At 43.0% G+C, this 27,944-nt stretch overlaps 3 protein-coding genes across 7 annotated transcripts in view; 2 read left to right on the top strand and 1 right to left on the bottom strand.

Moving 5' to 3' along the window:
- Positions 1-1,455: 1,455 nt before the first annotated feature.
- On the top strand, positions 1,456-3,002 carry wfdc2 (WAP four-disulfide core domain 2). 2 transcript variants are annotated; one of them, XM_030423423.1, is made up of 4 exons: positions 1,456-1,610; positions 1,780-1,923; positions 2,115-2,252; positions 2,341-3,002. In XM_030423423.1, exons 1-4 carry the CDS (start codon positions 1,523-1,525, stop codon positions 2,472-2,474), a joined length of 504 nt encoding a protein of 167 aa, XP_030279283.1. In that variant the 5' UTR covers positions 1,456-1,522; the 3' UTR covers positions 2,475-3,002. The 2 variants fall into 2 exon arrangements, with proteins under 2 accessions (XP_030279283.1, XP_030279284.1); XM_030423424.1 differs by lacking the exon at positions 1,780-1,923 and having other exon boundaries at positions 1,461-1,610.
- Positions 3,003-4,111: 1,109 nt separating this feature from the next.
- On the bottom strand, positions 4,112-11,554 carry pigt (phosphatidylinositol glycan anchor biosynthesis, class T). Its single transcript, XM_030423412.1, has 11 exons — positions 11,101-11,554; positions 10,166-10,343; positions 9,801-9,928; positions 9,599-9,699; positions 9,262-9,436; positions 9,036-9,133; positions 8,467-8,623; positions 7,661-7,861; positions 5,989-6,154; positions 5,680-5,763; positions 4,112-5,560 (listed from the first exon to the last, which is right to left on the bottom strand). The coding sequence occupies exons 1-11, from the start codon at positions 11,504-11,506 to the stop codon at positions 5,311-5,313; spliced, it is 1,944 nt and encodes a 647-aa protein (XP_030279272.1). The 5' UTR covers positions 11,507-11,554; the 3' UTR covers positions 4,112-5,310.
- Positions 11,555-11,650: 96 nt separating this feature from the next.
- The window catches only part of phactr3a (phosphatase and actin regulator 3a), a 38,636-nt gene continuing 22,342 nt past the window's right edge, over positions 11,651-27,944 (top strand). The window contains exons 1-2 of one of the 4 annotated variants that reach the window (XM_030423416.1): positions 11,651-11,885; positions 12,551-12,673. In XM_030423416.1, coding sequence (XP_030279276.1) covers positions 12,571-12,673 — 103 coding nt within the window. In that variant the 5' untranslated portion in view covers positions 11,651-11,885; positions 12,551-12,570. Of the gene's footprint in view, positions 11,886-12,307; positions 12,674-27,944 lie in introns of those variants that run through there. The other 3 variants (XM_030423418.1, XM_030423417.1, XM_030423414.1) reach the window with 3 other exon arrangements.

Genomic DNA, 27,944 nt, shown 5'->3' with positions numbered 1-27,944 from the left:
AGATTCTTTTAGTTTGCCTGATCTTATATGTACCTTCAATTAACACATTGCAAGATAATTCTGTAACGTGAACAGCCTAAATATCAGTCTGACAATGTAAAACAGCCGGCCTTTTTGACAATATAACATTTCTCATATATTTATCACTTTACTGGTGCAAAAAACAAAAATTAATGCGACGTAACAAGTATAATGTGAATAAAAACTAGAATGTGCATGGACAGAGAAGGAGAAGAAAAAAGACGGGGAAAAAAAAGAAACCTTACATGTAACTCTAGATTATGCCAATAGGTGGCAATACAGGGTCACACTGATGACTCCCAAATCCATGAAGGATATGAATCTCCTTTGTCTAACACACAATATTCATAGGGAACAGTTGATTGTGACATAATGTAAACCTTAAGCCTCATTGAAGTGTTTAAACAAGCCACATTTTACATTAAAGGGACGACTAAAGCATGAGAAAATGAAGCAACACAGATAGAAACAGCATTGTAACACGTGAAATGCTGGTGAAAGTGCAGCCAAGTTAAATGTGGGAGCACAAACATATAACCTAGTCAGAATATAAATGGCAGCACAAAAGTGAAGTGCAGAAACATCCTTGACAACAGCCGCAAATGTTCATTTATTCGTCCACATACCACAACTTAGACGGTAACTCTAGTTAGTTACCAGTTTTACACATTAAAGTGTGCTTACAGATCTTGGGGAGTCCTGCTGCATAACAAAGTGGTATGAAGCCTTTTGTGGCTCCAGAGGAAAATGCATTGGATCTGACTAATTGCATCCAGTGATGTCACTATATGGCTAAGTTGCATTATGGGTAATGTAGGCGCCTAGCCAGAAAGAATGCGTGAAATACAAAGGTGATCGATCGAACTCTAGTTCAGCTCAATCGATTTTGATTATTAGTTTTCAAACTGTACAAAATGAGTCCAACAGTTTTACAGGATTGCAATGCGGGACTAGACTGCTTTTCAAAACCTGAAGCCTACACTACCCATAATGCAACTTAGCCACTGAGTGTCATCACTGGAGACAATTCATCAGATTATTTCCAAAAAGGACTTTATACTTCTCTTTCACATATGCAGTAGTGTTCCCCAAGACTTGTAGATACTTTTTTTACTTTAAGATGTAACCCTTTAATTTCTTACCCTTTATTGCTCAAGAATATAAATATTGTAATCCTAATATGTTGAACCTTATTAAAGTGCAACAGTAGCCACACTCTAGGTTGAGATGTTAGCAGTGTTTTACTCATGAAGAGCCTTTGTTATAGCTTTCTAGCTACATTCCAAGTCAGGATGAAACACAAAAACAACTTGAGAAGAAATAGAAACTTTAGCATATATCACATCCCATCACAAAGATCCAGAAATGAAGCACAGAGCTGGAAATGTAACTCTACAGGCACAAGGACCCAGCAGCCTCCGGCCGGGGCTGCTCAGCCTGCAGGTTGTGTACTGGGATATTTGTCCAAACAGAGGTACATTCTTGTGTGCAAGAAGTTAACATGGAGAAACACTGGTCTGCAGCCTGTGCACTGATCATTACCCTCGGTGTGTTTGTTCTGGCTGCCGAGGCTGATGGCAATTTAACAGGTACGTTTGATTCAACTCAAATGTGTCCAGTCTATAATCTGATTGATTCTCCTTCTGGGACAAAAGTGCATGTTTGTCTGTTTTTCGTTCCACATTAACCAGACACTTTCATTAATGTCACCCTTAGCTGATCTGTCTCCTTTTCTGCTTCACTGCCTCCTTTTCTCAGCGATTCTCCCAAAACCAGGCCACTGCCCGCGTCTCCTTAATGTTGTCCCATCACATAAGGGCTGTGTGTGTGATGAAGACTGTCCTGCAGACCACAAATGCTGTGTCTTTGACTGTGGAGCTGTCTGTGTCCCCCCTGCTTTCAGTACGAGCCACAATGTTTAACTTTCTCTCTAATGGACAGCTCTTATTGGTTAAATCCTTCTGAGACTGAACTGGCGTGGATGGACAGTCCATAGGGCAAGAGAGACAAGTCCCACCCGATCAAAAGCCATGTTTTTTTAAATGTCACCTTTGGCCCTCTTTGTACATATTAATTTATCTTGTCCCCCTCAGCCAAGCCAGGAGTGTGTCCTCGCAGGCGCTGGGGATCTGGGCTGTGTGCTGAGTTCTGCTCCAATGACAGCGACTGCCCCAACCAGGAGAAGTGCTGCCACAATGGATGTGGACATGAGTGCATTGCCCCATACACAGGTTAGATACTCCATCAAATAGTGTGTGTGTGTTGTCACATAAAAATGTAAAGAGTATTTAGTAACCGTTTCTGTCTTTGGTGTGTCAGTGAAGCGGGGCCGCTGCGCTCTGCCCCAGGGGACCCCCATGTGTGCTGAGTACTGCTACCACGATGGTCAGTGTCCCGGAGAGCAGAAGTGCTGCAAGACAACCTGTGGCCACGCCTGCAGCGAGCCCTGCTGATTGGACAGTCTGCGACTCGGCTACACATGTGCACTTGTCTGGTTTCTTTCACACAGAGGTGTATTAAGCGATGTGAGAACATATCATTTTCACACTTGGGTCCAACATTTGAGCATACGTTTGCACAAAGTCTCGTTCTTTGGAGGGAGGAACTAAATTGTTCTCTTTTATATAGTTAACTAGCCTTTTTATGTGCCTATATTTTAAGTACACACAAGAATCTGCAAATTTTTTGGTTTATGCTTTTTGATTAAGTTTCCTCATCTACTTTTGGAAAAAAGCAAGAACTGTAGAATACTCTGCTGTTGTGTCAGGAGTCACGGTCTTCAGAAGACCTGCAGTGTTTTTTGTATTCAAACGTGATGAATTTAAAGTAACCAAGTATTTCTGTATGAGTGATATTCTACTATATTCTAAGTGGATAAAAAATGTACTGTACTTACATCTTTTGCTTGTAGAGTTTGAGGGTACGGAGCGAGTTACGTTTTCTTTGTATTTCAACCAATAAACACGTTTCAAGAAGCCAGAAATGTGTTGCGTGTTCATCACTTAGCTGTTGAGAGGTCGTTTTTTTCCTTCCACATCAAAAAAGGTGTATTTAACAATGTGAAAACGTATCATGTTCACTTTTCTACTCTTTCAGCTCCACGGTAGCACACATGGTGCAGCACATGAGTCTCATTCTTTGAGTGATTTGTCCTTTTTTCGATATAGTTAAGGATCCATTTACAATAATCACCATTGTTTTTGATAGTTTTCTAATCTACATTTGGAAAAGCAAGGACTGTAGAATAATCTGCTGTTGATACATTAAGTGTTTCTGCATTCAAACTATTTCTGTATTAAGTAGTAACATTTTTTTATGTTATCTTAAGAGAATGAAAAATCTCCCGTGGAGTTCAAGGATACGAAGCAATCTATCTTTCTCTGAACTTCAATCATGTTTCAAGAACCTAGAAATGTGCACCGCGTTCATCACCTTTGCCGTTTTATAGGTCTCTGGTTTCACTCGTCTCCTTTATGGGCTCTTTAAGGCGAGAGCTTGGCTGAACAAACAAATGATGAAATATGCCAAGAATGAAAAGTGCTTACTGGCAGAAAACGAGACGGCCAAGAGGTGGCCAAGAACGTCTGCTACACCGAGAACTCTGCACCGCAGTCTTGCATATGTTTAAATGTTTTTTTTATGCAAACAGCCACATTTCACTTGCGAACCTGACTAAAAGGTTTAATTGTCCAGCTAAACACAAACATGTGTGCTAAACAAGTGGAGGGCTGCTTCGCTTATCATTAAAATACAGGACTCAGAGGTCTGTTCCTCCAGCTGTCGGTCTACTTGCTTGGAGAGATAACATAGTTTGCAGCTGACCAGATATGAACATCATTTATGTGGAATGCTGCTTTTTCCCCCCCTTTTGTTTTTGTTCCACGCTCCTGCCAAACGTGCAAGGGTAAGACTCGCTGACCGGCCAAACACAGAGCAGTCTGTGTTTGTTCTCCTCGAGTCTGCCCAAAGTGGGGCCAAGTTTGTTTACACAAAAATGTGGGCACTCTGTGGGAAGTAATACAGCTCCAGCCCCGCTGCAGCTTAGTGTGCTGCACCTTCGTTCACGGCTAGTTAATTAAATCAAATTACATTAACGTGTTTATCAGTTTATTAAAAAAGGCAATAAGGAACATTTTGAGTTTTTTGACACAAGCGCACACACAGTACCGCTTCAAACATTCTCAGTGTGCACACTTTCGTCCCAGCAAGTAAACAGAATGGACTTTTTTAGCAGACCAGCTCAACAGAGGATAGTGTTGCTTTTACGTGGTAGTATTTCACGTCAGGGGAAGGTAATTTCAATTAAAAAAAACAGACTTCTAATCGCTGTGGTTAAACTGCATAGGACTGATGAGTGAATAAGTCAACAACCTGACAAACTGAAGGCAATTAATCATGAAGAGACCTGCACACATCTGCAATTCACATTCAAAGCATGCATCAACTAATGAGTGCAAAAATAAATGTTTGGTAAGCGGGGTGTTCCTTTTATAGAACAAGCAGTTCCAGACGCAAAACCTTATTGCTCATGCTTACAGGTATGTCAGACCAACAATTCAATTCTTGATAGCTATAATAATTCTTTTTTGCAGGCATTTGTTCTTTTCTCATATATCAAAATTATTATAAAATGCATCAGGAACCATTAAATAAGGAGGATCTTCCATAGTTAGACTTTGATGTTGTGTGAATTTGAAGCTGGAGGTTGAGAACTCAGTGTTTTGTCATTTGATATCTGGACATAACTGAGGTTTGAGGAAAATGTGACATTCCGACTGAGTTAGCTTATCTTTCCTAGCAGGGAGGAAGCAATCTGCAGGTCAGCAACACCATATGTGAACAAAGGTGATCGGGCTTTGTCCATCCAATGTTGTTAAAAGCCTTCAGTCTTCGGTCACAGTCTCCTCACAGCAGCAAAGTGCCTCAGAAACACAGTGACTGTATTAAGATGTGTTGGAGTTATGGCTTCAAGAATCCACAAAACAAAAAACAATCAAACAAAAAAAAACACTCTGCTGCAGTTACCACTGCTGCACACTGCACAGCTTTGGTTCCTTCTTCTGTTTTAACAACAACAAAGCTCTGACTTTTCATCCAAGCATCACATTGTCCTTAGCCGGCAGGAAATCACCCTGGATACAAACCAAAACCTTCAAGTTAACTGCTTTAAAAACATTCACACCAGTGCTTGACTCAGTTTCTTCCCTGAATGTCACATGTTTAACAGTGGTTTCACCAAAAGGAAAACATCCTTTCTAAAAGTAGAGGCAGTTGGTACGGTATCCGGCCTCAGAGCGGTGGCACGCCCCTCATCTTGCGGATGACGTTGGCTATCCGCTTGGCCAGTCCTGGGTTGGGCTCCTCTATCTGGAAGCTCCGTGTCAGTAGGTTGTAAAGAGAGCCGTAGCCCACGGCCACCACTGTGCAGGTCAGGCAGATGACATTGTAAGGCATGCTGAAGTCTGGAGTTGGCAGGTTGACCAGCAGAGGCTCCGTGTAGACGCGCACAAAATAGCTGGACTCCTCTTTGCAGGGAAAACTGGAGGGAGATGTGAGATTTAATCATTCGACTTTCTAGACAAATGTGTTTCTCTAGCAACATGAATGAGAGGCAACAGCAGGCACTTTTCCCAGAAAATGAAACAACTCTGTACTTACAAGCTGCTGAACAGTGGGCGCTCCCGAGTGCTGTTAGTATCCATGGCGACAATGCTTGGCACAAGAGAGCTGATTACTGAAGACCTAAATGTTGAAGAAACACATGTGAGTCATTTTTTTTAAAAAGTCATAATGACATTTAAAAAGTCTAATAAATAAAGACTCCCAAATTTGACCTTTTACAGATTTCCACTTGATGTTACACCACTCCAAAATCAGACAACAACACCTGCAACCTCTGAAGGGGCATGACAAGCAACATGTGTGCATCTTCTTTGTTCAGTATTTATTACACCTCTACATGCATACCCCACATAGAAGCCATGGTTGGGATCGGGGGTGTACTCAGTCCACTTCAGCAGAGCCCTCTCAAACTGCACTGTGACCTCGGTGACAGAGTTGGGAGGAAGCTGGACGAGCATCTCCAGCAGGTGGGGCCTCACGCGGTCCTTAGACGGCTGGTAGTGGATGTAACCTGGCAGACAATGAAAAACATTAATACCATTAATGACTGACTGATAAAGTATCTTAAAGTTTACTATAGCCCTTTGTAGTTTTATTGAGTTGTATTTACACGTGATGCAATGTGACAATACTTCCTAAATATTTTTTTTCATAAAATGTTTATATAATGTCTGAGCAATAACAGAGCACTGAGTGAGTATGTAGGCAGATAGAGTAGATTAAACAAAGCTTTCATGACAGAAACATGACTCAGGTTCTCCTCCTTCTGGTGAAAAGAAGCACCTGCATGTAATTACATGAAACTATGATCCCTGTAGGGAAACAGTGGGAATGTTCAGCGTGTGTACTCATTAAGCATGTACAACATTTTTTAAGCAAAAGAAACCCTACAACAGTATATTCAAGAAGTTAGAGGAAGTAAAACGAGTGTATTGTTATTCTTTTTTAATATGTCATTTTCAAAAAGGGACTAAGAATTTCACTCAAATTTTTCACTCAAAAATTTGGACACTCTAAAATTGACTTTTTGGATAACATAACCAAGCACTGGTCCACTGAACGTGAAGCTATTAACCTAAGGAGTAATTTGAGTGTTTTTCAGTGGTCACATATGCTTACACTACAACGCAGTTTCTCAAAACCCTAGACTTAAAACTGAGACACTAAAAACCATGCTCTTTCTTGTCAAAACCAACTCCTTCTCCCAAAACAGTACACAAACTGTAAATAACAGTAAATAATTTCCCCCTGGGATAATTAAAGTATTTCTGATTCTGATTCTGATCTGAAACCTATCACGTGAATGTCTCCTACAGAGCATAATTTAAACAGTGAGATGAATTTAAAACACTACCATGAATATACTTTTGGCTTCACGAGGCCATGCCACACATTCAACAGCATAAAATTGTCTGGAAATTGTTCCCAACCAGCTTCCCACAGTCAGACTGTAAACTGCACTTAATGTTGCAACATCATTCCAGTTCAACCCAAAATTGCAAAGATTCCATTAGAAATATTGGACTGACTTCCCTGCACGTACTGTTCCTCTCTGCTCTTCATGCTGCTTCATTTTTTCACCTGGGGCATCTTTTATGCTCTAAATGGTGATTAAGGGTTTTGCCAATTGAGTTTAAAGAGATGTGAAGTGAGTGAGACCAATTTTTCCAGACGAACAAAGTGCTCTAAATTACGTGACTTGGGTTTGGAGTTTTTCAGAAAATGTGATTTAGACTGAGTGCAAACAGTGGAATTGTGCCTCGAGTTTGGACATTTTGTTTTATATATGATACATGAGGTTCAAGTTGTCAGGTTTGTGTGCACAGTTCCAGTTTTTGTGAGTTCACAACTGAGAAAAAAATGTAACATGAATATTCCTCTTCATTTACACAGAAAAGGCATTGTTCATTTATATATCACAGACCAGTTGTTCCAGAATTTGGCACATTTATAGTTTCAGATCTTGATTGTAATTTTCATGCACACACGTCCTTTTCTACTCCCCAAAGAGACTCACTGGGCTTGTTGTCCTTTCCCTTGCTGGTGACAGTAAGGGTGTGGATGTAGAGACGAAGATACCAAGGCACCGAGTCCAGCAGTAGCACAGGGAAAGACCTGTATGGGTGGTAGTTGTACATCAGGGTGTGAATCTCTCCCGTCTGCAGCCCGTAACCAGCCACGTAACGCTCACCGTGAAGCAGGGGACGCAGCATGTCACCTGCAGGCGGTTAATTGCAAGACAAGGAAGATTAATGATGGACAATGCGGGGAAACATCACAGCAGAGATATATGACAATAAAGCGCTGCTTATCTTCAAATTCAATAGTTGGAGAATGATGTATGACTGTACTTTGTTTGTAAACCAGGCCTCCAGTCTGTTTCTCCTCTCAACTTTGTTAGAAACATTTGTTACTAACCAAGTGTCACCCTAATGTTTGACAAATTACCAGGAGATTATGTAACAGGAACAAATGAAACGGTGTAGCTTTGGAACACAACGGTTTCAAACACAAAGTGTTTCCTTAATTGCTTTTCTGGCTTGAAAACTCACACATGTTGCAATCTGAGAGTCACTTCAGATGCTGCTTCTCGAGGACTTTCAGTCTCAAAGCAGAGAGCAGGTTGCAAAGGAACAGATTGCGGATTCATTGGCCAAAAAAACTAAAAACAGTTTTGAATAATGTCAAGAGGCGTTTAAAATTATGATTAAAAGGCAAACACACAAAAAACACCAGTAGCTAATACATTCTTGTTAATGCCGTCATGGTATTTTTCAGCCTCTGACAGCCCACTGCGTGTCTTGCTCTGCTGTTCTCACTCACCCTCACTGGATTTCCAGCGGATCAGCAGGTTGAGGGAGCGCACAGTGCCAAAGGTGATTTGTTGGGTCAGATCGTAGACGGAGAAGGTTCGTCTGTCCCCTAGCACCGATGCCTGGCTCAGCAGAGGAGTGGCCGGGCTCACCTCAAACTGCTCCCCCTGCAAAAAGATATCCAGTTTCTCTTACCCTTAAATACTGCACATCTCAGTACCATCAAATCTGTCCATCTAAGCTTTCTTGAGCTTTGTTATAAACAAACAAAACATATATTTCTACATTCAGTGTTTGAAGTATTTTAAATCCTGCATTGTTTGCATTCATCTTTTCTGGCGGGCAGTCTTCTTCCCTGCTTTTATTGCCGCATTGCAGCAAACATAAACAAAACAGAGACTGCTCATAAATAAACAGATCCATAGAGCTACTAGAAGTCAAGAACTCTGCAGGGAACACTAAAATATCTCCAACTTGATATTGCAAATAACACAATTAAAACTTATGTTCTTTTGCTTTCTGCAAAGTTTGCATTGAGGCATTTAGAGCCAATGACACTATAAAATGTGGGAATCAAACCTCAGGGTTGTCTGTGATGTCGATATAGATTTTACTGGATGAGGCCAGCGGACAAGCTTCCGTCAGGGTTCGAGAGAACATCTTAAAAAGAGACCATTCTGAGGGAACAAACAGATTAATTTAACTGAGGCTGGAAGTATTTTCCCTCCTACGAAACACAAAAAAAGAAGAAATTAACTTAACTTAAGTGAGGGGTACATGACGGAGGAACGTGCTTTTTGCTCACCTCGTTTACCCTGTGCAGAGGTGTGCAGGTCAAACACCACATTCAGCGTCTGTCTCAGCTCCCAGGACGTGGTTTTGCACTCCCAGTCCTGACACATGGGCCTGATGTGAACTGCCTGGGAATGAAAACTGCTGTGGAAGAGTTTCTCTGACTTCAGCAGGACAGCGAGACCAGCCTGCAAGTGCAACAGAAGAAGATAAAGAGTAAGCTGCAGTCACTGACATTGACATTAGAATGTATATCAGACACAGGAGAACACACAGCCTTACTGACCCTTTAGAAAAACATAATAAAGACACGCACACACACACGCACGCACGCACGCACGCACGCTCACCTTGGAACCACATGGCAGGAGTTTCTTCCAAGGTGTCAAATTTTCAGTGCAAACAATCTCTCGTGGCAGGGTGGCATACCGAAGGAAGCGGTGGTCCGTCACTTCAAGTTCAACACAAAAAACAAAATCAGTCTTTATGTGATGCAGTCGGCTCATCACAAGACAGTCTTACAAAAGGGAGATTATGGAAGCCTCTCTGTACCGTTGCCTATACCCAGCGGCTTGAAGGACGCACTGGGCTGAACTGTGTTGGTGGAGTCAATGAAGTTCAGCGAAGCGCAAAAGATCCCCGACAACACATTGGTCAGCTCCTTCCACGTGCTGTCCACACTAAAATAGGGGCAGAAAAAAACAATTTTATTGCAAATTATAAATAAACTAGGAGGGTCTTGATTCTAGCACTGATGGCTACATGGTTGCTTTACAATCAATGCTTGATTTTTAAAGATCAACAGGTCATCTGTTTAATACCCTCACCTAAATTTTCAAAGAGGAAATGGATATCCATAATTACTGAACATGTATGTCACCCCTGATGCTCTGCAGCCAGCAGAGGGCCGTACTCACTCTGTCACAGAGTCCTGGAACCACACCCAGAGTTCAGCCCCAGGAGGAGCCGGCTGGAAGGGCTGCCCCCACTGCATTGTCCTCCAGTAGCCCTGCGTGAAGGAGATGTGCAGCTCTCGCACTGAGAACTTAGAGATGACCTGGCCCAGAGACTTGGGAAATAGCCGGTAGTGGGACACTGAAACACATAATATCAACATTTTACAGTTAGGATGAGCAAATAAAATCGGCTAATCAAGAAAACAAGGTAAGAATCTATTGGATGTGTATAAAGCTGGTCACATGTTCTTTCAAAGAGTCTGTCTTGTCATTTTTCCTCCATTAAAATGTAAATATTCATTGAATATGATTATCAAAGACAGTGGGACTAATTTATACAAGAGCATATATGGCATGTTGTACAGAACAAGATGCCTGTAAAGTATTACTTGATTTTAAGACCTATTAAACTTTTAAAACACACTTTTACAGATTAGCGCCTGCAGCCATGTGACAGAGGCTACCTGTATAGTGTGTGCTCTGTCTGTTTTGTCTGTGAGGGTTAGTTCTTTGTGATTGTTGTTTTTATCTATAGACTTGGCTTTGTACAGTGTGTGCAGCTGTTTTCTTTAAACATGCTATGTTTATAAAAGTTAACATGATATCTTCAAAGAGGACAACATTAAAAACTACAGAAACACCACATCAGGTCTTTCCAGTTTAAAAAAAGAATGCTTAATTTCTACCCAATTTATGGCCATTAAAGAATATAACGTTACAGTTGATCATTTAATGACTTTTTCACAACTTCCATATACACTGACATCATCTCCATCATTTAAATGGAGGGTATAAATATCCACATGCATTCTGAACCATAACAAAAACAAACACATATTTATTTCGAACTCATACTGAGTGGCATGTTTATGAATGACTGCTAACAGTTAGCTTACCTTTGTTCCCTCTCGTGAAATCTGTTTCCCACACGGTGCGGAACTGGAAGCTGGCATAAATATCTCCAGAGTGCAGCGGCCTGATGACCAGCTCCTCCTGGAAATCGTCTTTGGGCTGTGGTACCGATGTGAGCACCACGGTTTCAGGGACAGGAGAGTCCTGCTTGTCGGCTGCAGCATCATCCGGAGTCGCCTCCTCAACCTCAGTTGCTTCCCAGCGCCTTTCCTCCACCGCGGGCTGCTCGGTCGTCTGATCCGCTGTTTCAGTGGATGTTTGTGGATTTTTCACCGCAGAGGCATGGTGGCCACCATTCACTGTCGTTTCTTGACTGTCTGCGGCTGTAAACAGTGTCAAACCGCACAGAATAAGCAGCAGAGCCGAGCGGCTGCACCTGTGAGCTGCCATTTTCCTCTTCCGGCGGCTGTTCACTTCCGCATTTGCGCGTCATGCGTGGAACCGGCCAATGAGCGGCTTCCATATGGATTCCTGAACCTGTGACGTGACCCTGCTGTTTTACGCAACATATATTTTTAAAAATAATATTTCCCCAGTAAATGCTAATAGAAGAGGAATGTTTATGTTATAATAAGCAAACGTAATGTTATAGAAAAGTATGTTTTAGAAGATTTGGTGTTTTCACATTTCATTGTGCTTCATTCATTTAGTTTCTTACAATATGCTGGTCGAGCTTTCAGCACCATAGATCAAAGAAGAACTGTGCATTTTTTGTAAAAATATGTGCTTTGTAGAAAGCTTGGAGAAAAAACGAAACAACACAGCAAAGGTAGGTTCCATAGCTTTCTCTCTAAAAAGAAAAAAACAAGAAAAACACCCCTGATATTACTACATGCATTTTTATTTATGTCTGTATCTAAGAATACAGCAGATGTACTTCAGCCGTTATCGTCCTCTCCGAATCGTTAACCCGTCACAGGCAATTTAATTTCAAGTCTTGATTAATTCAGCCTATTGCAATGTTTGCTCGAGTTAATCTGGCATTTTATAGCGGTACCCTGGCTTCTTATAGACCCAAGAGATATACGGCGCACAGGGGGGGAAGCGTAAAAAACAAACCCATAAATGTGTGTTGCAAACCAAATGAAATAAAATAAAACATAAAACAAATACATTTTCCGTATGAGCACTAAAGGATGCATCAATTTGTGCACCATGCTCGTAGTTTGTGTTGCACATTTGGTCGTGTTGCTGGACAGGGACGGGCATCATCGGGGGCATATCACCCCTCCCACATCCACACATCATCACACACACACACAGCCCAGACACACACACACACACACACACACACACACAATTTCTGCCCAGCCATGGCTCCCTGGTAGATGCTCAAAGCGGCTGTTGTCAGAGCGAATTAAATCTGCACTCGCTCGCTTGCTTTTCCTCCTGACCTTGCCTGCCTCCCGGTTGGGTTTTCAATATTTTATTCAGGATTCCTGCGCCGTTTCCCCATGGCTACATCGGATGGACTAGACGGCTGTCTGCAACGAGGCAGATCTCAAAGTGACCCGAACATACTCACCGAACCGGGCATCGATTTGGCTCACGGCACAGGTAAGACACACGCGTCATTGTCTGGATATTTACGCGCTTATAGAGGCAAATGTTTGCATTTATTTATTTTTTAGATAATGTTGCCTCTTGTTTTAGGGGGGATGCAGCGTTTTTCAATTTTTTTTTCTTTCCTCCAAAAGGCATCCTTCGCTCGCCCGATGGGATATCACAACAGCAAGAGGGTAATTAGCCCATATGCTTAACAAGCTCGGACTTATTTTAAAAAAAGAGAAAAGAAAACGCCGAATCGTGGGGCTGCAAATTGAAATGTAATGTGCCATATCAGCGTCTGTGAGCGGCTTGCGCGCCCCATTCCAGATCTGTGCGTTACGAAGACGCCTGTAGCCCGACGGGGGCTGCCATGGCTGCAAGTGGTGTTGAGCAATCAGCGTTCAGGGCCGTTTAATATCATGTTAACGCGTGCAACACTTACGCGATACGGTGCTTTTCTACGGGATGCCAGCGAGCGTGTTCATCCAACACGCACACACACATACACACAAAAAAAATGATCCCGCATGCATGTGCGCTCCGTGACGCGAGCCGGAGCCTATTTGTTGTCTTCTCTCAGCCACCATTATAACCTCGTTGTTCAGGAGCCACATGGCCTTTGGTGTTGCACATACATGTTTTTGCTTAAATACATATTTTGGTATTATAGCTCTGGTCGTGCGTATTGACAGCTCTGCCACCCCTCCTCCCCTTGTGCCGATCACTGTTGTGATCAATGACCGGAGCCGTCCACGTGATGCAGCCTATAGGTGGACATATCCCCAATTCAGCAGAGAACGTGCACTCACGGGGAGGTGGGGTTGGGGGGGGATCGATCCAGCGGCTCGTGGATGCTTGCAGGTGCGCTCTCTCCAACGCGGAGCCCTTGTTTATCCCTGTGGTCTGTTAGTCATTCCCCTCTTGCATATGGAATAATGAATTGATCTTTCATTATTAAGAGGAGAGCACCTGGGAGCAGTCATGTTCAGCACTCCTCCCATGAACTCACTTGCAAACAGACTTCATGTGGCTCTGCTCAAACATCTGGCTCTCTGGTTCAGTGCAAAAAGCATGGCTTGATTTTTTTTTTTTTTTATGTAAGTGGGGCTATTTATGGGCATACTGTGTGGGCTCGAAAAGAGTCATTGCCTACTCCCACACACTGTGAGTTTTACGCTCACACACACACACACACACACACACACACACACCTACACCTACACACACACACACACACACACACACACACACACACACACACCGAGGATGCTTGACTGAATGATTGAGAAAAAACAAAACAAAAAAAGGCCCAGTGTCATTCACCTTTCAACTGTTCACTAATGAGGCTCTGCGTTTTTTTCACATCTCGGAAATCACACCTGTCCTCGCTCATCCGCTGCCCAACAGCACATTTTTAAATGGCACCCTCCCTGAATTCAACCCTCCTATGGGTGATTTCATTCACACATTGGAGGATGTGATAATGTCACACTGGGCCTTTGACACACCTGAATAAACAACACAGGCAGCTTTGGCAGGTCAACCCCCGGCTACTGATGAGAGTCTAGCTCTTACAGTGGAATATGCACAACTGCATCGCTGTCTCGCACGTGAATACACTATGCAAATGGGAGACACAGCAAATAAGAGTTGTTGCCGCAAGGACAGTGTCAGTGTCTGGTGACCTAAAGTACACAACGTCGCCCACCCCCTCTCTCTGTGTGGATCATCACTGCGCTAGCGTCTGGGACACCAGTCTTTGCCAAAGGATTACTTTGGCGGAGACTGCCTGCCCCCAACACATCGGGCCTTGCAGCTGCAGAAGCTGACACTGTATTCATCCACTCAACTAAACACTGGGGAAAAGAGTCAATAGAGACGTCAGCTACAGTCGACCATCACAGAGAATCAGAGCAATGTTTTCTCCTGAATGGACGTCCAGTAAGGATAAGTCAGTACAGGACTCAGTGCAACCGTCCAGCAACCCAGTTCTACTATTATCAATACATGAGAGGAGTAACATGTCAAAGTGTTTTACTTCTGACCCTGATAATGTTTTTGCTTGTTTTTACTCCGAGAGCTTGGCTTGAATGGAGACATCCTCTCAGAGCTGCTGATTTACAGCCATATTTCAAAGTTGTTCAAGTCCGGTAACGGGAGCAGCCGTATAAAGACTTGTTTAGTAAGTTTGCTCAGACAAGGACCTTTTAGATTCTCCTGCTAATAAAATGTCACTTTCACTCAAACTTCCACTTAGTCATTGCAGAGTGTCGACTGAGGTAATGGTGTGGAGAGGACACCTTGAAGCTTTGCGGACAGGGAGCGTGTCCAAGCGGGGCAGTCCCTGTGGCTTTACTCCATGAAGTGATGCTTCTATCCTATGCAAAGATGTACACAGTCTGTGGAGCAGCTGCGAGGACGATTTAGGAGGGAAGCTTGGACAGAGTCAGACCAGAAGGAGTAGAATGAGAATATCTGCGTTCATTCAGTTTAAATACACAAATAAAGATGTGGTACCAAATATTGTTACGCTAAGGTAATGTATCACTTTCTCTGCTGATACGATTATCGATAAACTGCCACCAAATATCAATATATTTACTATAACAGGACTGGAGTCACTGCTTCATAACTCCTTGTGGTGTAAACTGAACTTACACAGATTGAAAAGAATTTAGTGAGTTGTAACCGTCCTTTAAACTTTTTGAACTCCTCTCTGCTTTCTGGTAGTTCAAGCTCTTGCAGATTTATGGCAGTTTGCATTAAATTGATGGCACGCATGGACAAGTTGCAGTCCATGCAACTTGTCCATGCGTGATAAAGAGGCACTGAGCGAAGACTCTGTGCACCTTTTTTGTTCATTTTCTCACCTCAGTTCTGAGAAACTGAAACCGCAGTGCAGCGAATAAATACATAATTCCTGCATTTTGCCTTTTTCAGGGGTATTTTGTCTTCTTCTTAGACAGATATCCTCAACAGATGACTGACTTGAAATGTTTTGATTATCGAAGTATCGCTGTATCATGATACAGCGGCAGCGTAGTGTGAAACATGTGTCGTGGGTAACTTCGTGATTCTAACAAATAGGGTGCCGGCCACAGCTGAAACTAACTATTATTTCAATCATTAGTTGACCTGGTACAGATTTTTTTATTTATTTATTTATTTTTTTTAGATTTTGTTCTATGCAGTGTCATAAAAGAGTAAAAACTGTACTTCACATTTTCCCCGAGCTGGAGTGGATTTCTTCGGAATGCTCGTTTTTTGTCCAACTAACACAGTGTTTTACCAAAATGTTAAAATGATCAGTTCAAGCTGAAGTAGACAATTCTATAGTAAGATAGCTGATTATTGAGTCTCATTCCCAGGTCATCAAAGACACTTTTGGTCAGCCACTGCTGATACAAAGTAGAGAAAAGCAGCACATCGCCCTCTGGAATCTGGAAATTGCAAATGTTAGGAGTGTTTGCTTGCTTAAAAATGAAATTAAGAAAATAAATGATGAAAGATGAGGTGAATCAACTGTTTGATGAACTGACTAATCGTCTCAGCATCAGTTTAGATCCAAATGACCAACTGCTCCGTCCTCCTCCTGTAGTAACTCATGGAGAAACTCTCCTTTCACTCGCCCTCTCTTTGTTAAGCCAGTGTGAATGAGTGCAAAGTGTCTGTTGAGCTCACAGGGATTCCTCATCTTACTCAAGGTGGATGGTGGATCTTCGCTTACATGGCGGCTTAAACCTGAGAACTGTCGGACCTGATTTGTTCTGTTATAAGACCGCGTGTCTCACCGCCGGATGTCCACTGATCAGTATTTTTGTGACGTCTCATCCTCCTCCGCTGGTCCTACTGACACCTGGATAATCCTCTCGGATCTGACATCAGAAGAATCTCTGAGGATTTCAGGTATAAGTGGAGCCCCCCTAATGAACGAGACGAAATATCAAACCCTGTGAAAGCTGATATTGAGCCGTGACAATGACTCACCCCAAAGTAGAGCGATGTCTTCTACGTAATACCTCCCTTATGCTCTGGCCTTGATGAGTAAATATGGGAAATTCTGAGTCAGCGGGCCTTATATAACGTGATCCCCGTTTAACAAGGGTTTGTTTAAAATGAAGAAGTAATAATATACACAAAATGGTATTAGTGCAACGAGAATTCCTTACGTAATGAACGGAAACGCAAGCTGGATATAGGATTTGAATGAGGTGGGAGCGTACCCATGTTCTCCGGGTCCTATGTTCCCCTTTTCATGTTTTAAGACTAATAAACCCTAACCCTAACCCTAACCCTTTGGGTGAACAGTGGGGAACATAGGACCCGGGGAACATAGGGATGATCCCTTTTGGGAATGGTTGTATTTGTCGTTTCTGAATGACTGTATTCAGATGATATGTATTCAGTCGTTTAGGTATGAGGATGTGTTGTTACCTTGTTTTCTTGGGATAACAGAGCTCATTTTCTCAAGATTACAACATAATTAAGTTGTGATCTCGAGATAATGGTATTAAAAAAGTCATAACAAGCAAGGCGGTTCTTGTCTTATGCATCAAACAGTCCAGAAACCAAAGATATTCCGTTTTTTAGGGGAAAAAAAACAAGAAAATCTGACGTTTAAAAAGTTGGAAGCAGTGAGTCATTGAAATTTCAGCTTGAAAAATAACTCAATTCATCAATGATCAGTAGTTGCCAATTCATTTTGATAGATGAATTGAAACATTGTCTCAGCTCTAGTAACAAGGCATCTTTCACCTGTGTGACAACCTAAAAGTGCTCTCTAGGCTTTGCAATATGGAGCCACTGCTCAACAGTATTTGTCTGACACACCAGCCAGAAACAAAGGAAGAAACCTCATCTATCCTAAATTTCACCTCAAACACTCATTTATTAGTTACTTATCAGTTATTGGCACTCACTGTGCATTCCCTCGATTACTTGACTGTGATGAGGTGTGTTTCTGCTCGGTAACGCTTTGTAAAAGTCAGCACGATGTCAAACTGAGATGTGTCACTGAGATATTTGCAGAGCTGAACAGTAATCGCTATTCCGGTGTCTAATTCTCACTTCTCAGTCACTGTCGCATGCGAGTGGCTTGATCAGACGCACACACGCATTGTCACGGCTCAGTTCACGGCCTGTCTCTAGACTGTGATGCTGAAAATCATACAGAAAAACGGATCGACATTAGTTTTGTTGCTTTTGACATCAGCGTCAGTTCAGTTGTCCAGGACTAATGTCATGGTGTCCTCGTGAGTGCCACTCACCGCAAATATGAGTTTGACATTTTGAAAAATGTGAAGATTGATACCGTGTGTTTGTACTGTAAGCATGAATCTACAGCCAGCAACAGCCGACTTAGCTTAGCACAAAGACCGGAAGCATGGGTAAACAGGGAAACAGCTAACCAGGGAACGCTAGCTGGTGCGCCATGTTTCCGGTCTTTGTGCTGTACAGTTTCTGGCTCTGTCTTCATGTTTTCTCTTTGTATTCACAAAGTAAATACAGGATGTTAATAAATGAGCTCAGAGGTGCAGGTAGACAGATAATTAGATACCTTTGGACATAGCCAGGTTAGCCGTTTCCTCCTGTTTCAAGTCTCTGAACTGAAATAAGCTAAGCTAAGCTAACGTTAGCTGAGATAATTGTCTCCTAGCTTCATATTTAGTGCACAGATGGGCCTATGAGTGTCTTTGAGCATGTCATCGAATCACCACCAGATCCATGTCTGCATACAGTGCGTTTTTGTAATAACTCATGCCCACTTGAATGTCTACATCCTTTTTATAAGTTCATGCAACAGCAATCCCACTCAAAACATCATGACAGACAGTGTTTGGTTATATTTAGACAAGAAAACTCCGTGGTTCCGTTTTGGAGAACATTTTGGTTTACTTACGCAACTGTTACAAATAGAGCTGTTTTGCATACGTAACTGCAGTAACGTGACATCGCTTAACTACCTGAGTAAGTTAAAACAACTCACCACTTACTTTTGGTTTCACACTGAAAACCAGCAGGAGTGTGTGAAAGACCTGCGCTTGTTTAATAATCAATACACAATATTGATCGACACATCAAACTGCATTAAAAATCAAAGCCACAGTCAGAAGTTGCATCATGTCTTCCAGTTAGAGATGACATACAGAACTGTCCAAGTCGTTCAAGGAGATGACGAAACTAAACCGGGCTGCAGCACCACAGACGAGCGCATTTTAGAGATCCAGCTCAAAGTTGTTTTCTTGTGATAAATGAGCGGCCTTTCTATGTTGTGGCCACGATCGTTCTTGGCTTCCATAATTAGATGGTCACTTGGCTTGGGGGAAATTGTGATGGGCCTTTATTTCTACTTCTTGATGTTTTGAAGATGAAACAATTAGTTTATTATATCGAAGACAATCCCAATTAATTAACTGCATCAACAACAGTAAAACGGGGCAGCTTTAGCCAACATGGCTAATATCCTGTTGTAGTCCCCGGCCAGATGACAATAGGCACCCTGCCGGATTGATCTAGTCTTTCGAGAATGAAATAAGCAGATCACTTGGTCAATTGTTCTCTCGCTGCCATTGAAGACAAACCCTGGAATGCATCGGGCCCTCTGCACAAACAAAGGTCCATCCTAATTAAGTCCTTATTTCCTATTTTCAGTCGCAGAGTGGTAATTCATGCCGGAGTCACGACTCATTCGTCATGGTCAGCCTGTAGGGACTGTGAGTCAGTCAAGGCCACCTGTTAGTAGTAGTCACTGGAGAGCTATTCATTTCCCTCCTCCGTGATGCACAGAGGTCCCCGCAGAGGGCAAGGAGAAGCACTCAGCCATCCAGAGGCTGAGAGCAGCTTCCTGGTTGCCTGACAAGTGTCTGCTCTCGCCCGTCTTGAAATGCTCACTGTTGTTTATTATTAATTGATGTAGTTGAGACTACGGCAAGCAAATCTTCCAAAGGGACCTGCTTCATATTTTAAAGCTGGGACTTTAAGAAAGCGATGATACGGTTTAGTCAGTCCATGACTACACGCACTGACTCACTCAGGCATTTTAAAGTTTACTGTACTCGCGGGTGGGCGATATGAATGAGTTATTTTATGGCTTCGAGACAAGGTGACAGATTAAAGGAAAAACCTGTGTAAAATGACTAAAAACACGATGCAGAAACTTCTTTATAGGGCACACAGAGTTATACATTCTTTGGACGTCACAGTCGATGGATCTCGGCCGGTGTTCTTACCTTCAGCTTAGTTCATGGAGAACCTATGGCAGAAAGAATTTAATATAATTGTTGACAGCTGGTTTGATCTTGAAGAAAATTGTTTAAGCAGTGAGGATCACAACTTTGGGATGCATTCTTTAACCACCTGAGGGCACGATAAGAGCTGATTTTACTTAATAAAAGCCGGGAAACAAATTACCTTAGAATTACAGGGTAAAGAAGGCCTTTCTGATTTAAGTTGTACGAGCTAAAAAGTTTTAACAACTTAACATTTTTAGTCTATTTGTCACGATTTCTTATTAAGAGTCAAATCTCTTTGTCAGATTTTACAGCGTGTGAAGCAATAGCTGCACTGGATGAAAAATCTCGTCTTCTCTGTCTCACGGAGAGGGCTGCATCAAAGTGATTTTTTATTATTCATCTACATCCAGTATTTTTAAGTTCATTATGCAGTCTGTAAAATGTCAGTAAATGTCAGAAGTAAATTAGTCACCATCACAATCTCATCTCAGAGGAGTCATCGAATGTCTCAATTTGTCCGATATAGTCCAAACACAAAGGATATTCAGTTTATAATGATGTCGCTCCTTTCTCTGTCTGTAACTGTTACATTGTGGAACAACTACCAGTGAGTGGTGAATGGCGGATAAGCTGCATCTGGACGCATTGTTGAGCTCTGCTCTCTGTGGACGCCTTCACTGTCTTTCAGTCGCCCATGAAAATGGAGCACAAAAACGACGACAACAACAAATAAAACCTACATCACGCCTGCTCCCGGGGGGAGTAGGGAGCAGATTAGGCATTTGACAGCATTTGAGCTGTGTGTTGCTGCGGCTGTTGTTTGCGCGCCTACACCTTCATGTGTGCGAGATTTTTTTGCCATGTGCACCCATGTGCGGACTGATCTGCAGGGAAAACTGGCAGGTCTGTGCAGACTCGTGCAACAGGACAAAAAAATTCACAGGCGGTTCATGCTAGAACGACACAGTTAGGCAGTTGAACAGACAGCCCTTGGAGAACAGAAAATGAAGACCCGGGCAGCACTGAGCACCTGTCAGGGACCCCCGCGTAAAGGCAGAATGTGATGAAGCTACTTAGCCTTTAAAGGCTGAGGTTAAGTGGAGTTCAGGAAGTTGCAGGTTCAACGCTGAGAAGGCTGAGGAGCAGAGAGGAGGGAACTCCTCTGGGCATCGAGGTTGTAGAACAGTGGAGAAGTTTTTGGGGGAGGAAGGGAGAAGAAAAAGGAGCTGGAGATTGAATTAGTGATGCAGAGAGGAGATTGAAGAAGGGAAGCAGAGCAAGGAGAGAGAGAGAGAGATGAGGAGGCGGCGGCCTCCATTGAAAGAAAGCCAAGAAGTTGTCCTTATTGCTAACTGGCCACGGTGAGATGATGGATGGTCTATAGGAGACCATTAACAAAGAGGCAGTGGCTGTGTGGGTTTGATTTGGGAAGCCACTGCATGAGCTCCTATAGCGGGCCAGTTTCTCCATGGATCCTATGGAGCCCTGAAACTAAGAATACTAAACACTCCCTCTTTTTAACCTATAGATACATCATTTGTTATCACTTTTTTGATGGATTTCTTCGGTCCGGGCAGCCATTCATGAGACTCTGGTGATAGGAAGCATTTCATTTTTCGCTCTATAAATGATTCACTTTGTATGAGATGAAATATGCAAACAATACCCAAACAAAACCCCCAAAAATATTGCAATTATTTCGAGATTGTGAAATGATACATGATTTTGGTAGGAATGGTGATCTTTGAATTTCATTCCTACGGAAAAATGACGACGATGATGGAGATTTTTGATGGGGTCTGCATCAACCAGGCATCTCTGCAGCACTACAGCGCTCATTTGTGAAGGTATGTGATGTTTTGACAACAACTGCAGCCCCTGTGATGTGGATTGAGAGCCAAAAAATTAAAACACGAGCTAAAAAAACCACTCTACAGAGATCGTTCGAGCCGCAGGGATGGGTTTTACTTCTCTGGGTTCATCAGCACATGCAGCGAACCCTAGTCATTGTTAAAATATTCATTATAGCCAAAAGTTAGCTGAACTGAAAGTGAAACCACGGCAGCACTCCCAGTGTCTCTCCCCCCTCTCTCACATGGAGACACTCATAAATTGGTGTATCGTATCCACACACCTGTTTGTAGCCGCAGTGTCCCTCTCTCTCCTAATGAACCTGCCAGATTCAGTCAGAGATAGATGTACAGGGGGCACAGCGGAGACTCGGGCCCCATCTCAGATAAACGCTCCTGTCTTGGACGTGGAAACATGGGGGACGGGCGGGATAGGAGGCCCAGATTGAGGCTGGAGGGAGGAAAAGCAAGAGGGAGGCTCATGTGCCGGAGGCAGGGGACGTGTGATGAGAAAGACTCTAAACTGCCACAGAGATGAGAGAAAGTGGTGCGAACGCCACAGAGCGACTGTTAGACGGGCACTCGCACTGCAGGATTATTGAACATCTCGGCCAGGGCCTCTCAGGAGATGGTAAATTAAATACATAACCAGATCAGATGACTGTAGTAGAAGATATATCGCCGCAAAAAGGAAATGAGTCGAAGCATTTGGTTGTGTTGTTGGACTGACTGTGTGTGTGTGTATGTGTGTGGAAAAGAGGAGGAACGCAAATGAAGGGTGAGGGACAGAGTGTTCGAAATGACTTTATTCAATATTCCGAATATTAAAGTTTAACACTAGTTTAATCTGTATTTTAAGATGTATTTTAGTGCATCGCCCACAGCCAAATGCCACAGCATCCCAAGCCTAAGCTAGTTTTTGACACTTGGTGAAAGATGGACCTTAAGAGAGTTTAGTAATGTGTGTTTGTGAATACAGTGAAACGCCACAATTGGACACTTGTCCTTGCGTTTCGATTAAAGCTGCTGTAAGCGTAGTTGTAGTTTTAGCTAACCTCCTGTTCTTTCTGTGGTTCTTGATCCCCTCTCCTCTTCTTTTCTGCAAGCTTTGCAGCTTTGTTTTGACAAGAAAATCACAACAGGAGCGTTGTACTTGTGATAATCTTTTTATATCTATGTCATAAATAAAGAATACATGATTAATGAATTACTGAACATAAATTTGACAACTATTTATTTATCTACAAGACAAAAACTGCCCAACACCTTCTCTGGCTCCAGCTTCACCAATGTGATGATTTGCCGCATTTCTCCGTTCTTATTTTTGTGTTTGAGTGAGTTTGGTTTTTTGGACGGCTGGTCAGACAAAACGAGTCATTTGGAGACAGCAATTAATTCAGATGAACACTGAAAGATTACTGGATTAATCAGGAAAATGATCGGCGGAATAATTGATGCGAAAAAATAGTCATTAGACGCAGCGATAGTACGGTGAACTCACTATCTGCTGGATATCGAGAGGTGGCAGCTGCAGACACAGAGAGGAACTGAGGAGACTCTAGTGGATCATTTTAACACAGAGATTTTGAATAATCAAATAAAATAATGGTAGAAATGAACTATATTTCACTGGGGTGGGGTTAGGAAGTGATTTTGGACTTGGAGTTCTCGCCGTATAGTAGCAGAGTGAGTTTCAGCACCATGGACAGCACCGGCCTTTGCATCACAGCAGGCTGCTGGACCGAGCTGAGCCGTGTTCTGTGTGCTGATGAGTCTGTCCTGGATCACAGATGCCACCGCTCAACCGGTCCTCTTGATCTGCCGGGAAAGAAAACCCAGCATTTTTTCTTTTCTGTTTTTTTCACCGATGACACATTAATGAGGAAAGCTCACTGTGCAGATCCAGGCACAAATTCCATTTAATTCAATCATCCCATACATCCATGTAAGCCAAAAGCTCCAATCCAATCCCATTAAAACTGTTGTTAGAACCGGGGCCAAGCCCGTAGAACAGAGGACCGTGGTCGTTATTGATGAGCGAGTCGCTTCTAGCAACTTCTTCATCAACACTGATTCATCATAGGGCCCGGACCAGTTCGACTACCAGATAATGTCCTTTTCACCGCGCCGGCCTCAGCCTCTCTGGCAACGAGTGACTGTAGGCAAGCTCGTGTGGTCACACAAGTGAACGTGTTTGTGTAACTGGGCAAAATCTTTTGTAGACTGTTTTCCTGCCTGCCATCAGTCCCAGACAGCTCTCACAACAGATTCTGCTGCAGGACTGAATCAGCTTTGCTCCAGTCAGAGCAACCTTTTTCTTCTGTTGGCTTCATCTGAGGAAAGATATGTAGCATCTAGCTTGTCATATTGACCTGGATATACATGTAGGGAGGTCGGGTGATTAAAACGATACTGATATATTTTTAGACGAGGGCTCCAGACTGTTTTGATCGCACATGCACCCAAAAAAATCTGTCAAGTGCGACTGAATATATTTATTGGTCGCACTGGTGCAGCAAGAATTTGGCAGTTTAAAATTGAGCAATTAAAATGTATTGTTGGGTGCACCTATGTGCTGGTGCACCCAGTGTAAATAGTTAGTCTGGAGCCTTGTCAAGACAATAGCCATGTATTACCATATCATAATACAGAGTTTAGAGTCTAAAATCTATCTTAAAATCAAGTTGGGACAATACATCACATGTCCTCGCTCCGGTCTCTCAGTTAAAACCAGCAGGCGGTGTCTTTGTTTGACCCCGTGCCCTCGGTATGTCTTTTATGACATGCATGAAATGGCTATTGACATGGTTATTACATGGTCTAATGACAAACACAATCAGGCATGCACCGTCTGGCCTGTTTAAGTATATCCATATATCCATGACAAATGAGGTTACAGGGGAGTTAGCACGCTGACACGTGTCCATACTGTCTGGCGTCACAAATGAGCTGTTGGCCGCTGTTCACCCTGGCCCCGGCGTGATCCAAGCGCATGGGATGAACACCGTTTTTCGGACAGTAGCGTGGTGCAAAATGTCATGCTAGTTTTACCCGCTTGTGTTTCCCTTGAGGAGGAGCGGCTCTGCACACACCGCCGTACACTTATGCCTCCCTGTTCCAGCTCCAGCTGCCTCTCGAGCGGCTACGTCAAGTTGGTTTTTAACAGGCCGTCCCACGCTCGCACTGCTGCACACTTGAGGGAACCCGAATGTGAGCGGCGTCCTTGCTGTGGGATCTTGTTTGGAGATTACAGTGCTAACAGTGATGATTTGTACTGTTTTCCTCTGTGCACCTCCCATTGTCTTTCCTGCCTGGAGACCGTGATGTGTTCTCCTCCCCGCAGAGCGATGGGAGAGCCCGGTGGAGCTGAGCTATCAGCCTTTTGAGTCAAGTGTAGACACCAAAAACACATCCACAAACACTTACACAGCGGCACACGTTGTGGGTTCAGTGGATGCTTACTCTCACATCCTCTCCCTCGGCTTGCTTTATGTAAGTTGCAGGCACTGACCTGAATCAGTCGGCATAACAGGAACAAATTACACACCGTTGCTCACCCACCTGACTCCTGATGCTGGAGTCCATAACTAGTCACAGCTAGCTCACCTGTGCATAAATCTTGAGAGCGCCGGCTGCAGCCAGGAAGCCGCGTCCGCTTGAATCACGTCGAGGAACTGTAAAAGACTGAGAATATTGTTCAAGGACTCTTTTGAAACACTTTTGACAGACATATTGGCTGCTGCAGGATCGAAGCTGCGACCTTTATGTTGGCGGGAAAGTCTTTGTCAACACAAGCAGGCCTGTCACTTTTTCGACAGCGGGGTCTGAAAGTGTAATTTTATAATTAAAGCGTCTCCGTCGAGAGGCGAATCTTTTGCAAGCAGCACTTTTGAAGATATAAAAGGAGCTGAATGAGTCAATATGAATCTCGCAGTTTGTTAGACTAATGTGATAGACTGCGGGAACAGCCCAAGGTACGAAGGGTGAACCAAGACTTCCATTACCTGATTGGAGGGCGCTTTTTGATGGAATAGGATGAGATTTCTTGTAACGGGAACGTAGCCCACAAACTGAACTACGAATTGGAAGTCTTCCTGGACACACTCGGGGTCTTCTTTTTCTTCCTCCTCCTCTTCTGGTGGTTGTTGTCGGGAGAGCGGGATGAGAGGACGCTTTCTCGAGGCTCGTCCCATTGTGTGGGTGACAGGAAAAGCACTTTTAGCAGGAACATTTTCGGCACACTGGGTGGATGTGATGGCTGCTGCGAGGCTTTCACAGTCGGTCGAAGATAGCCCGTCTTTTTTTGGTTGAAAATGCAGAGGCGTGTCTGTGTGTAAATGTGTCATGCATGTATTCACTTGTGTATGCATAGGCTCTGTATTTACATCCGTTGTGTATTGTTTAAGCCTCTTTTTTTTATCCATAATCATCAACAACTGTAGAGGCTGACAACCGTTAAAAAACATTTGAAGAGTGCAAACCTTCAGCAGTCCTAAACACTTCTTGAACTTGTTTGTATTCAGCCGTCTTACAGTTTATTTTTATAGTAAATAACTTATTTCTTATAAATAAAAAAAGGACATGTTTAGTTATCTCACACTGGATTTCTGTATTTTTGCTTTTGTCTTTGCTCTTCTCACTGGTATGAAGCATAAGTGTATATGAAGTGTACAGATATTTCAAACTTTTTTTTTCAAACTTAATCAGCGATTGATGCGTATTAAGTCATGATTATAGTAACAGATCATAAAGTTAGAGGGTATTTAAAATGTAAACCAGTGTTGTAAGGGGCTTTAAACAAACAGAAGACTTGAACTTTATTACAAGAGTCTTTCAACATTTGAGATTTTAGCATCCTGTAGGTTAAATAAAGATGACAGCGTTCCCACACCTTAAATAAATCCAATTCAATTCACTTCTCAGACACAGAAATTCAAGCACCCAATACGGCACATCAAGGTTAATCACTGTTGCAGCACTGAGAACTTTATAATGAGAATGTAGCAGGCTTTAGAGGAGCTCACAGGCAACAATTAAAAAGAGCGAGAGGCTTGACCGTGTGAACACTGCTCAGTTGTGCTGCCCTGTAACAGAGAGACACACAGACAGTGGAACGTGTCCTCTTTACCAACGTTTAGTAAAGATTTTTTTTCCCCCCCTCAAATTCACAAGCCGTTTAAAATTTCAAGGACCTGTGGAAACCCTGAAATGATTTTTGTATTTTTATATAGTGAAAAATGTTAATCTCACTGATGTCAGAGTTGTGAGTTGTGTAATTGGTACCAAACGTCCCATGTCACGTTCACAGGACAGTGACCGCCGTTTGTAAGCACCACGCCACAGTATATCTTGGGACATTTCCAGCCGCGTCTGTAAAGACTGTAACAGGCATTTGATGTCCAAACATTATCTTTTCTCGAACCCGACAGGTGCTTTTTGTGCCTAAACCTAACCCAGCCATGAGCACAGTGTTGTCACAACAGGAAATAGAAAATGTTACTTTTCAGTTTCATCATACCCGTGGTTTGCAAAAACGTACATCGCCGACATATGTATTTTGTCGATTAGGTCAGGCGCTATGCCCCCAGCTGGAAGAGAACACTTCCAGAAAAGTTTGAAGACTCGAAGTCGAACCCGTTAACCCTGATGACATCACTAGGGGTATTTCTTTTCAGACTTGAAAAAGCTTCTCCACAGTCATAGAAAACACTCCGCAGTACACAGTCTGAGGAAAACTACTGTACTTCCAACCCCTCTAAACTGAATCAGTGCCCCTTTATTATTAAAGACTGTTTGGTTTAAGAATATAACATTGTGTAACACTGTCATACTCCTTTTAAGCCAGCAGAGTCGAATCAGTTTGAACTCGTCCCAACATCAATCCGTCCGCCAGCTCTCATGAAAGTCAAACCTGCCGGGTGAAAACAGAGCGGCAGCCTCTCATCACAACACTGAGAATGAACCAGATTCTTGCTTTTCTCTTTGTTGATGCCGCAGCGAAGGCTTACACACGATGCCACCCACTAGTCCTCATTCTCAACACCAACATATGGCAACAAACAAGGGCCTTGGGCATTTCCTATTGGTCGCTGGCCTCGCTGACATCATTTCACTTCTGTTGATGCCAGTAGCCCACACACTGGAGCATCACACTTAGGCTGTAATCACTTTGATGATCTGGAGACTTGACCTTTGCAC

The sequence above is a fragment of the Sparus aurata genome, chromosome 7 (assembly GCF_900880675.1).
Source record: "Sparus aurata chromosome 7, fSpaAur1.1, whole genome shotgun sequence".
Taxonomy (NCBI): domain Eukaryota; kingdom Metazoa; phylum Chordata; class Actinopteri; order Spariformes; family Sparidae; genus Sparus; species Sparus aurata.
The sequence above is the reverse complement of the archived record's forward strand: the minus strand, read 5'-3'. Positions and strand labels throughout refer to the sequence as shown.

Excerpts from the sequence above, each read along its gene's own strand:
- wfdc2 (XM_030423423.1), top strand. The coding sequence starts at position 1,523 with ATGGAGAAACACTGGTCTGCAGCCTGTGCACTGATCATTACCCTCGGT. Across the intron at positions 1,611-1,779 it reads GGCTGATGGCAATTTAACAG|CGATTCTCCCAAAACCAGGC; the intron begins GTACGTTTGATT and ends TCCTTTTCTCAG. Across the intron at positions 2,253-2,340 it reads GTGCATTGCCCCATACACAG|TGAAGCGGGGCCGCTGCGCT; the intron begins GTTAGATACTCC and ends TTGGTGTGTCAG.
- pigt (XM_030423412.1), bottom strand. The coding sequence starts at position 11,506 with ATGGCAGCTCACAGGTGCAGCCGCTCGGCTCTGCTGCTTATTCTGTGC. Across the intron at positions 9,700-9,800 it reads GCCGCTGGGTATAGGCAACG|TGACGGACCACCGCTTCCTT; the intron begins GTACAGAGAGGC and ends TTGAACTTGAAG. Across the intron at positions 5,764-5,988 it reads AACCATGGCTTCTATGTGGG|GTCTTCAGTAATCAGCTCTC; the intron begins GTATGCATGTAG and ends TTCAACATTTAG.